We start from the raw sequence: 11260 nt of genomic DNA on the forward strand, positions 1-11260 counted from the left end.
TCAAGATTTTTTTTTTTGAATTTATAACCCGAAACTGGAGATTGCAGAAAATAGCTAAATTACACCCACTGTACCCAGCTACGTTAGGAAGATAAGAAATTCAATGGAAAATAGCAATTAAACTTAAAAAGTTCAAGAAAAATAACATGAGTTTAACCACCAATAAGCCTCCTGATATATGTTCTCCGGTAATTGAAATTTGTTTACCAACCAAATATATTTAATGGTATGAACCAAGATTTTTATAGGTTATTTTTGAAAATTTAACAGTACAGATGTGATATGATTGGTTTTATAGAAACTAACTCTTGGATCTTTTAATTATGATGTATAAAAAGTATCTTTTAAGGGTTGAAACTCAATGACTTAGATTTTTCATAAATATTCAAGCATAAAAAATCACATTTCTTGTTCAGATTACGATGATCCAACAGTTGATTTTTAGCAAATGGACTATGCCGAATGCATATGTAAATTTGCAAAAAAACCTAAGGTCCATATATACATGACATTGGGTTCAATATTAGAAAGTCAACTCCATCCACCAATTTCTTCCTCCCATTTTTTCAATCTTTTAGGTTCTTCTGCAGTGATGAGATTTAAGGTCTTCAAGGAAATGGCATATAAGAATCGTACACTTTATACAGATTCCATAAAGATTCTTGCATCTAATCCAATAATGCATTTTTTTCCTTTTTGTTTTTTAATTTTGATATGCAAGCTAAAGGATAACCCCATGAGATTCGAACCCAGAACCATTCAGTTATAATAGTGCAACCTAACCATCCAGCTATCTCATTCGACCTCAATGATGCAAATCTCAGTATTCCCTCTTTTCTGACATGCTTGTGAAACATAAACAACTTTGAATTGATCAACTGAACCAATATTAAATACAATGGAAAGAAGACACCTTGAAGCTCATCAAAGAAACATTCCACCCATTTCGTTTAGGACCCTTGAGCTTCAACTGCACAAAATCAGATATTGTTTTCACTTGTTTCTTTATAGAAATATCTTTCCCCAGCTTTCCAAAATCTCCCCCCCCCCCTAACTTTTAATTGCTTGGAAAGACTCCATGATAGCACCCATAATCTGAAAAACACAGCCAGGTACCACCCCTTAGTAGGGTATTTGGAACTTGTTCACTCCCATGTTCAGGATCAAAAGAGATGAAGGCGGTAGACAATGAGGATGATAAAAATTTGGCCGTCCATGGCACTCCCTTCTTTTAGTTATATTCTCTCTCCCTTCTCTGTCGAAAAAAAAACTGTCGAAAAAAATATCAATATGGAGCAGCCTAGTCCACTTCTTGCAAGCTTAGTCCTTGAGCAACAAGAGGTCCATGAATGTGTGGCAGGGATCGGTGTGGAGGAAATAGAGGCAACCCTTGACCTCCACAACGTCCACATTGTAACCCTTGATGCCGATCGGCATTGCTCTGGGAACAGGATGAGGCTGAACTCTTCCTTCCCAATATCAAAAGCGACCACAAAATTCTGACTAGGGTCGCAAACGGGTCGGATTCAGGAAATGAATTTTGCAAATTTTGGCTGTCCCTGATCGGACTCCCCAGTGTATTTCGGGATCTGAAATCCGAACCGTTTGCATCCTTAATTCTACTGCTGATTAGTTTTGTAAGCACTGTAGGTCCAGTGGACCGCCCCATTAACGATAAGGATAGATATTCCACTTCCCGAATCAATGCCGCGCTTACTAGCGTACCTATAGAAGCCAAAGAGCAACTTGAAGAACCCTAAATTGAGTTGAGGCTGGCCTCCGAGAGAGACATTTGAAAGGGGTCCATATGTTTCAGTAGATACATACAGAATGCACTGGAGCGCATATGAATGCCACGAATCTCAGATCTGAGTATTGGATTTGGGGCGAAACCCATTCTGGATATGAGATCCGAGAATGGCCTCATATACACATTTTTGGCTCAACCCCTCTCTCTTGACCCAGAAGAACCGAGGATCTGGAATCCTAAGATTTGAGATCCGCGGGATTCAAATGGAGCCTAAGCCACAGCAATCTCTTCTCCAGAATGTTCAATAAAAGAGCACCTTATCACTAACATTGTCATTTTTCATCTGAGCTGTAATGCTATCCAATATCTCATAAATTCTTTTGCTTTCTGGATGTCTTGCATCTGCTACCATGAATTTGTATTTCTTCCCTCCAACCTCCACACAACTCCATCCTATCTCCTTTTTCATCCCACTATCCTTCATAGCTGCTCTTATTCTCTGTGCTTCAGACCATTTTCCTGCTGCAGCATAAACATTTGCTAATTGTACTCTCCAAACCATGCTCTTTGGCTCTAAAAGAGCAAGCCTTCTTGCAGCTCTTTCTGCCACTTCAACATCCCCAGAATTCCTGCAAGCACCCAAGAGAGCTCCCCAGACAGCTGGACCGGGCGTGACCGGCATCATGTGTATGAACTCTTCTGCTTCTGTCAAACGCCCAGTCCTTCCCAAGATATCAACCACACAAGCATAGTGATCCAAACCAGGCTCAATGCCATAGTCTAGCAACATGCTGTTAAAGCACTTGTAGCCTTCCATTACATAGCCTGAATGACCAAAAGCAGATAGCACAGACACAAATGTGATGTGATTCGGCTGAGGGGCCCCAGACTCTTGAAGCTTGGCAAAAAGTTTCAGAGAAGAACTACCATCACCATGCATCCCATATGCCGAAATCATAGAGTTCCATGAGCTCAGATCCTTTTCTGGCATTTCTGCAAAAACCTGTTCAGCAAGATCAATTCTACCAGACTTTGCATATATATCCAACAATGAATTCTGTACAAAGATATCTGAGTCAATCCCTGATCTTATTATGAACCCATGAAGAATTTCACCATACTGCAAAGAGCCGAGCTGAATGCAGGCTTGGAGTGCACTCAGCATTGTAACAGCATCAATTTCTATATCACCACATTGGCAATTCATCTCACAGAGAAGCCACAGAGCTTCACATAAATAGTCATTCCAAACATAGCCTTCGATTATGGTGTTCCATGAGATATTGTCTCTTCTGCACATCTTATTGAAAACCAGACAGGCGGAGTGAACCTGCTTGCACTTAGCATACATATTCATGAGTGAATTCTCAATTACAGTGCAGGGAAGGAAACCATGTTTAACTAGGTAACCATGTATTGCCAGGCCCTGTTTAAGAGAGCCCTCATGGGCACAACCCTGAACTAGGATTGCCATGGTTTCCTGGCTCAAATATTCCCCAGAAATATGGGATTGGATAAAAATTTCCAGGGCTCTTTTGATAGAACCATTATGCACATAGCCTGTGATTATTGCACCCCATGACTCAATACTTCTCTCCAACAACTCATCAAAAACTTGATATGCAACATCCATTGATCCACTTCTAGCATACATCTGTATGAGAGAAACTGCAACAATAGTATCAGTTCTCATCTCCATTTTCATTACAAGACCATGAACTGACCTGCAAACTGCTGGTGCATTCAGATGACTACAACCGTGAATTAGACTGGCAAGAGTGATTGCAGTTGGCATCACATGGTCATTTTGCATCTTATGAAACAAGATCAATGCTCTGTCAATAAGGTTATGGGATACTAACCCCGTGATAACTGATGTCCATGAAATGGCATCTCTGCAATTCATTCTGTCTAGAATCTTCTCAGCAGCACTGATGGCTCCAGTCTTTGAATAATTATCAATTAGAGAATTTAACAAAAAATCATCTACCGAAAAACCATTCCTCAAGATATAAGCATGCACCATCATTACCATCTGCAAATGCCGCCTTTCTGTGCATGCTCGAAGCAGAGCTGCTAAAGTAAATTCATTAGGCAACACATTCTCAACCAGCATTTGCTTAAACACAGTGACTGCAGTATCACCTTCTCCATTCTGGCAATAACCAGAAACCAAAGCAGTCCAGGTGACTACATTCTGCTCATCCATTTCGTCAAAAACTCTCAAAGCCATTCCCATACACCCGCACTTCGCATACATGTCCAGCAGAGAATTACCAACAAACACATCAAAGCCCAAGCCAAGCTTCACTACATCGGCATGAACACATGCCCCAAAACCCACACGCTCTAAGGCAGTACAAGCATTAAAAACTCCCACAACCGTCATCGCATCAGGCACACAGCCCTCCATCTTCATCCGCCTATAAAACATCAAACCCTCCTCCGCAAGCCCATTCCTCACAGAAGCACTGATCACCACATTCCATGATGCAGTTTCTCTGCGAGGCATTTCATCAAACACTTTGCACGCGATATCGAACCGCCCACAATTCGCATACATGGCTATCAGCGAGGTGCCGACGAACGAATCCGGCGGGTACCCAATTCGCAGAACATGGCAATGAATCTGTCTCCCCGATTCGAGAAGCATCAGCTTCGAGCACGCCTTGATGGCAGAGGGGAATGTAAGATTGTTGGGCTTCACCGAACCACTCCGTCCGAGTTCTGAGTACAACAAGAGGGCATCAAGCCACGCACTGTTGATCCCAAATGCCCTGATGATCGAGTTCCACAGAACAATGTCCGGCCTCAGAACCGAGCGAAACGCGGCGTGGGCATCGCGCAAATGGCCGGAATTCCCGTAGATGGAGAGGATTCTGGTGGCGAGAGGGAGGTCGTTGGGGAGGAGAGCCGCCTTGAGCGAGTGGGCGTGGACTTGCTTGGCCGTTTCCAGACGAGGGGAGTCTCGGAGGAGGATGAGAAGGTGGTGGGTGGTGGGTTTGAGGGTTCCTTTGGGGTCCTCCTTTTGTTGCCATCTTTGGTTGGACTTTGAAATTGGGGGTGGAGGGAAGGGTTGTGGGAGGTGCACAAGCATTGGTTGAGGCCTTGTGGGGAGCAGGGATGTGATGATATTTATGATGAGATTTGGAGCCTGATTCATTGTTTTTGTCCCCCGGGGGCTCTCCTCGGTGTGGGTCTTGCTGTGCGGTCAGCTGACAGGGTCGGGGCCGCCCCCCCCCCCTCAAAAAAAATAAATTTTTTTGGACTTATGTTTGGGACTTGGTTTTCAGTGGATCAGACCCGATTTGGTTAAGTTTAGGTTTGTCGCACTGTTGGAAAAAAGTAATAAGATTTTTTTATGGGCGGCCGTGGTTTTTTACTTTCTCTTGAATCTGAGGAGAGTTTTTTTTTTTACTAAAATTTATGTTTTTTTTGTGTTTTGTTTGATTGTTCTTGTTTTTTTTTTTTTTGTTTCTTGCTCATGATTTTCTTAACAATTTAAAGACTCTGATAAAATGCCAAACGTACTGCGAACAGCTAAAGTTTTAGCAAAATTAGCGACGAGGGAATCCAAAAATTAAGGAAGAATCAATCCCTAGACTGGTTTCCTGCGAAGGAAAATGTATGAACCCCAGCTTGCCTTTAAAAAAATGGGGTGCTTGCTGCATAAACGAGTTAGAGTGCATTTAGTATGTTTTGATGATGGGTATGATGGTAACCTGACATGCTTAACTGCACTTTGACCATAGTTAACATGCTAGAGTTAAAAAGGAGCAGATTTTGTAGAGTTATTTTCGTAACTCAAGTGCCTATTTGTAAAATTTGAAAAATTAGGCATGTATTTGTAATTAAAAAAAGTTAGGTGAAATTTTGTAAAATTTTCAAACACAAAACACAGAAAATTGCTCTCACATGACAATTTTTTGTTTTAAACATAAATACAGAAAATCGCTACTCGCACAGCGATTTCTACGCAGTCCGATTATTTTGTGAAGTACTCAGACCCAATCACCGGATCGGCTCAGCAAGTAACCTCATCAAATTCGAACCCATGTGCGGGCAAACTTAAAAGGTTAGAGGGTAATTTTCTAATACAGTCTCACCTTTTACCTGAAATTCAACATTTACCCATGAGGCGGAGCCATAGTAACAAACGTTTAAAACGGCAATTTCTCTTTTCAAAAAACTCGCGAGAAATTGAAAAAATTTCATAAATCTGGCATTTTTTTTCTGCAAAATCTCAGCAATAAAAAAATAAATTAAAAAATATAAAATATATTTTTTATAAGAAAATATTAATAAAAATTATTTTAAAATAAAAATACATGATTTTTTCATGATAAATAGTCGTTCAAAACGTAAATATTATGTTTAAATTGCGGTATTTATGTTTTTTTCATAAATCTCGTGATATTTTGAAAATCTTGCGACGTTTTAAACTTTCAGGCAATTTCTCACAATATTATCGCGAGATTTTCATAAATCTCGCCATATTTGTCACTATGGGCGGAGCAAAAAATTTAAGCCAGAGTGGGCACAAATGCATAATGACTCCAGAATCAGCTTGTGGGAAGGGCAGAGAAGAAGAATAGAGAGAGCGAAACTGGGGGCTTGGGCGGACTGGATGTGGGGTCATGGCAGGGAGGGGACCACAGTGGGGTCACAGGAAGGGCAGAACCGCAGAGGTCGGGATCATATGGCTGTCAAGTGGGCACTAGCCTTACCCCTCTGCCGGTCAGGGTGGGCATGTGCTCACCTTGAGCTTAATGTAGATCCGCCTCTGGTCTAACTCTTATGGTTACCCTCACCCAGTTAACCTAAGTTAGATATTTTAAAATATCAAAACTATTCTCCTATCCTTTTCTTTTTCTATTTATTAATATATTTGTTATAGATCTAACTAGGCATGAGTCAGTAGGTCTGACCTTCAACAAATCGATGTGGGTCCATCCAAATCTAACCTATTGACACCCAAATATATCTGTCAACTATCAAAGTCCAAACAAATTGGTTAACTATCAAACCCACACATGGATTAGGTCCAGTTTTGGATTCAGTTTTTATATATTGGTTCAAGTTTAAACCTATATCATAGTCTCTTTAAAAAAAAAAAACTATATCATAGACAGTTCTCCCTGATTTCGGTTAGAAAATGAGACCCTGTGATATGGGATACACTGCGAAAAAGTTATACATATTGATTTTCTTGTGAAAAATGGGTCCGGTTACTCTAAATATATTTATCCCAGATTCGACCCACATTTGGCTAAATGACCCAAATCTTATACAACAACAACAACAACTACGCCTTCATCCCAAAACAATTGGGGTCAGCGATATGAACCAAAAAAGAAAATCATTTTGGGTCTTCCACATGAATCCTTTTCCTCCAATCATTTCTATCCAATGCCATGTCCTCGGTGAGGTTCAAAGCATTCATATCCTTTCCTATCATCTCCATCCAAGTCTTCCTAGGCCTACCCCGACCTCTTTTAACTAATATATTTTTATGCAAAACTGAAATATGGGTAAATCTGTTTTGGATCTAGGCTTGATCCGTTTCAATCACTTGTAAGTTTCTAAAATAGAAAGGCAGGTGGATAGTAGACCTTGAGTTCATTACATTTAAGAAGGTTGAACGTTTAGTCTCACAGAGGTTAACCCAAGGTCTTTGTTTGTCCATTGCCTAAAAAAGTAGGTCCATGTCAGGGATTTTAGAAAATGTGGTACTTGACATGGAATTTTAGGTAAAATGTTGGACTCTATCAGAAACTTACCCAAAGTTATAAAACCTGAGAAACTTGTTAATAGCCACCCAAGATTCCCCATATGGATGACTAATCCCCATCATTCTCTACATTTTGATTCATACCATTACAAATGTAAAGAAACTAAAACAAGATACTGTGATTAGCTATTATGAGGGAACAAAACCTCCCTCTTAAATCAGGTGCCCTTCTTTTTAAGGAAAATGAACTGGATATGACAATATTTCTCGAAAATGCCTCGAAATTTTCGCTATTTTTCCATGTCCAAAATCGCAAATACCCAACTTTGTGGCATATTTTAGTGTGAATGAGACCCAAAGATGGCATCAACTTTGGTGCTTTTATGAACTTCTCTAGGGAGGGAAATAAAAATTAAAGCGTCCCCTCTGTGATAGCAAGGATACAGCCACCATGACAGTGACCTCTGGATCAGCATCACTCAGACAATGCCAAACCTCCCCCACGGGCCTAAACAACACCAGCTGTTTCAATGACAAAAACCATGCTTGTGGGTCCAACCCAAGCTTTCATTGTCGATTGCAGAAATCGCCCATGCCGATCCAAACACGACACGACCCGGTTTAAGATCGCCATGGTCGGTTTTCAGAATGTAAGTTGGGCGTAGATGAATCGCAGAACTTTAAAGCTTTCAAAATGCAAAGTACAGCATGTGTTGTTTCTAACAAATACATGCCTCAGATATAGGAAGAATGAGTTTGATAGGTCTCTCATTAGGACCCTTCAAAAATCATAGTTGCATGTGTTTTTTGCTTGATCTGAATTGGATCAGATCGATTTAAGAAAAAAGTTTGAATATTTTATTATAAACTTTTAATGTGACATGATCAATTGTTTTTTTTATTAATCTAAAAAACACATCTGAGCATGAAAATTACTTAATTTAATACATGTTTTCTATTGAGTAAATTGTGGTAAATGTACTTACCGGATTAAATCAAGTAAAAAAAACACCTATAACTATGATTTTTGAAGCACCTTAATGAGAGACCTAATGAAAAAGGGGTCCCAACAAACACTTTTCTCATACATGTGAATGAGAACCATCTAACTGAAGGAAGGTCCAAAATTTATAGCCAATGATGATCTTCTCTAATGATTGAGTGTTTCATAGATCTAATCTTATATATCTGATTTTTATAATTTATTTAGTAAGAAATATATTTCAAATGATAATTTTTCAACATATAAACATGTTTTTCAAAATGTGAAAAATCAATGGTTCACAATGCATTTTTAGAAATTTTACAATACAAAGTATTGGGTGGCATTGATTTTTAGCGTTGTATTAGAACACATTCAAATACTAAAACATTATAATCTAAAACATGTTTCTTATGGTGTAGGATCTCACGGTGCAAGTAGTTTTGACTCAATCCAACTTTGGTAGATGTGTAGAGCATAGTATATTTAGTGGGAATTGACCCTTAGATTATGTTTTTCCATTGAAAAACATATTTTTTTAGGTAAAAAATTTGGTGCATTTATGGCTGTTGATTTTTGCATCACTGGAAAAACCTGTGCACACATCAGATTTCAGCCATCAAAAAGCTGATTCTTACCAAACAGGGCATGCAAATTACACCTATGAGATTAGATTTACCAAAAAAAAAAAGAGTTTTGACAAGTTGATTGTCAGTACAATTGATTGATATATAAGGACAACAGCTCAGCCATGGAGGCCCAACATAGGCAAAGCCATTGCATAGATGAGAAAAACAGTACCTATACCCATGTTTACCAACCAAATATGTTTGTTGGTATGAATAAAGATTTTCATAGGTTTTTTGCAAATTTAACCCTTCAGATGCATTCAGTGTGGTCCATTTGCTAAGAATCGATTATTGGATCATCGTCGATCAAGAAATGTGATTTTTTATGCTTGAATATTTATGAAAATTCTAAGTCATTGATTTTCAACCCTTAAAAGATCCTTATTATACATCATAATTGGGTGATCCAAGAGTCAATTTCTATAAAACCAAGCATCCAGATCACATCCGAACCATGAAATTAAAAAAAAGAGTAAAAAAATCTATGAAAATCTTGATTCATACCAGTAAACATATTTGGTTGGTAAACATATTTTAGTTACCCCTATAGGCGTATAACTTTGAATTGATTTCCAGTTCAAAGAAAAGTGTCTTCTTTACATTGACATACTAAAACCGACACAGATTGTAACTATCAGGCCAAGTTGTCTATACGCCAAGGAAGAGCTTTTTCTCAGCCAACAACTCCAGCCTGGAAAAGAAGGAGCCCTTTTGTCTTGTGTCGGACCTCCCATGTGAAGTTTTGCATAACAAGGGACCTCACCTCCCTCCCTTATCCTTAACAACCCCTTCTCCATTCATTTGAAACCTCACTTGCATGGTTTATTTGTTCAGCAACATTTTTCTTTCCATGAGAAATGGAGAAACCATCCCCAGAGTAAAATACTTGGTCACGCTGGTCAACCTGCGATCGCTTCTCCGGTGGAGTAAAACCTTGGTGCACCCTCACCCCCAGGGAGTCGCCTTGCTTCGGCTCTAATGCAAAGGGTTGATGTCCATGTGATTGGAACCTTGACCGCTCATCTAACGGCCTAGGCCCCATCCCACTGCACCAAACCTCTTGGGGCTACTTGCTCAGTAACATTTACCAAGCTGATGGAGACAGACAAACTGAGGGCCACCACTTCACCAGACTATTTGACCAGGTGAATTTCCCATTAAAAGCATAGTGATGTGGTCTTGGAAGTCATGCATTGACAGAGTACAGCATTTGATTGAACACCTCAAATATTGAACTCAACAACATTAACAGTGAATCTGGTGGGTGACAAATAAAATTGGATAAAGGTCAAGCATCAAACAGTTAATATGTATTAAAAATTGGAAGAGAAGCGCAAGTTAATTCATTCAAAGAGGATACAACAAAGACATCAAACTGGTTGGTCTTGTGAACATTTGAATGCGACCTTGTGTGTTTGGGATATAAATGTGATTATCAAACGCTAATTTATACGTTGATCCTCAGATAAAATGGTGGTTATCTTGTACTAAAATCATATAAAAGATTATACATCACCAATGAGCAATTCTTAGCTGAACTGGACATTGGAGCCAACGGACTTCATGATTAGGAACTCCCTTTTGAGACTCGGACTTTGACAGACTCCTACAAACCAGAACTGAAACCCCTTTCTAATTTGATCTTTCTCTCAAAAACATCCAAAGAGGTCGTTCATGCTTCAACGGTTAATGGTATATCTGACAAGCAGTAAACAGTGCTTTGATGGCAAATGTTACAAGGAACTGATGCAGCCCAATGCAGTCCCCTGTATGTCATGAAATTACAAAGTTGGCTGTAGCCAGTGATTTTGACAAAGATACAAGAGAATTGAATGTGGTTAGCATAAACACCAGAAATAACAAGGAGGTAGCTTGTATTGAGACTAACAGAATTTCCACATAGATTGTATTGAGACTACATAATTTCCACCAAGTAGGTTTAACATTTATGGTTCCTGAAAGATGCAATGAAATTGGCAATACTATGGTACTACCTTTAACCCATGGTACAAATTTGGCATCTTATTAATGGTCAGTAAAACTCTATCAAAATATGCCTGAAAGTCAGCAAAGATCCCAATGTCAAAAAAATCAGCATGACCGCACAAAACACGGCTCAGGATCCAGTCACAAAAGCAGCTTAAAACGAAAAAAAGAGAGAAGACATG

The 11260-nt window shown here is 39.3% G+C and overlaps 1 protein-coding gene across 1 annotated transcript; it reads right to left on the minus strand.

Annotated features, from left to right (window-relative positions):
- Positions 1-1952: 1952 nt before the first annotated feature.
- Positions 1953-4913, minus strand: LOC149832871 (putative pentatricopeptide repeat-containing protein At3g01580). Its single transcript, XM_090013324.1, has one exon. The coding sequence runs from the start codon at positions 4911-4913 to the stop codon at positions 2052-2054; it is 2862 nt and encodes a 953-aa protein (XP_089869450.1). The 3' UTR covers positions 1953-2051.
- Between the last annotated feature and the right edge of the window lie 6347 nt (positions 4914-11260).

The sequence above is a fragment of the Nuphar pumila genome, chromosome 7 (genome assembly GCF_984573655.1).
Source record: "Nuphar pumila chromosome 7, dmNupPumi1.hap1.1, whole genome shotgun sequence".
NCBI classification, from domain to species: Eukaryota; Viridiplantae; Streptophyta; class Magnoliopsida; order Nymphaeales; family Nymphaeaceae; genus Nuphar; species Nuphar pumila.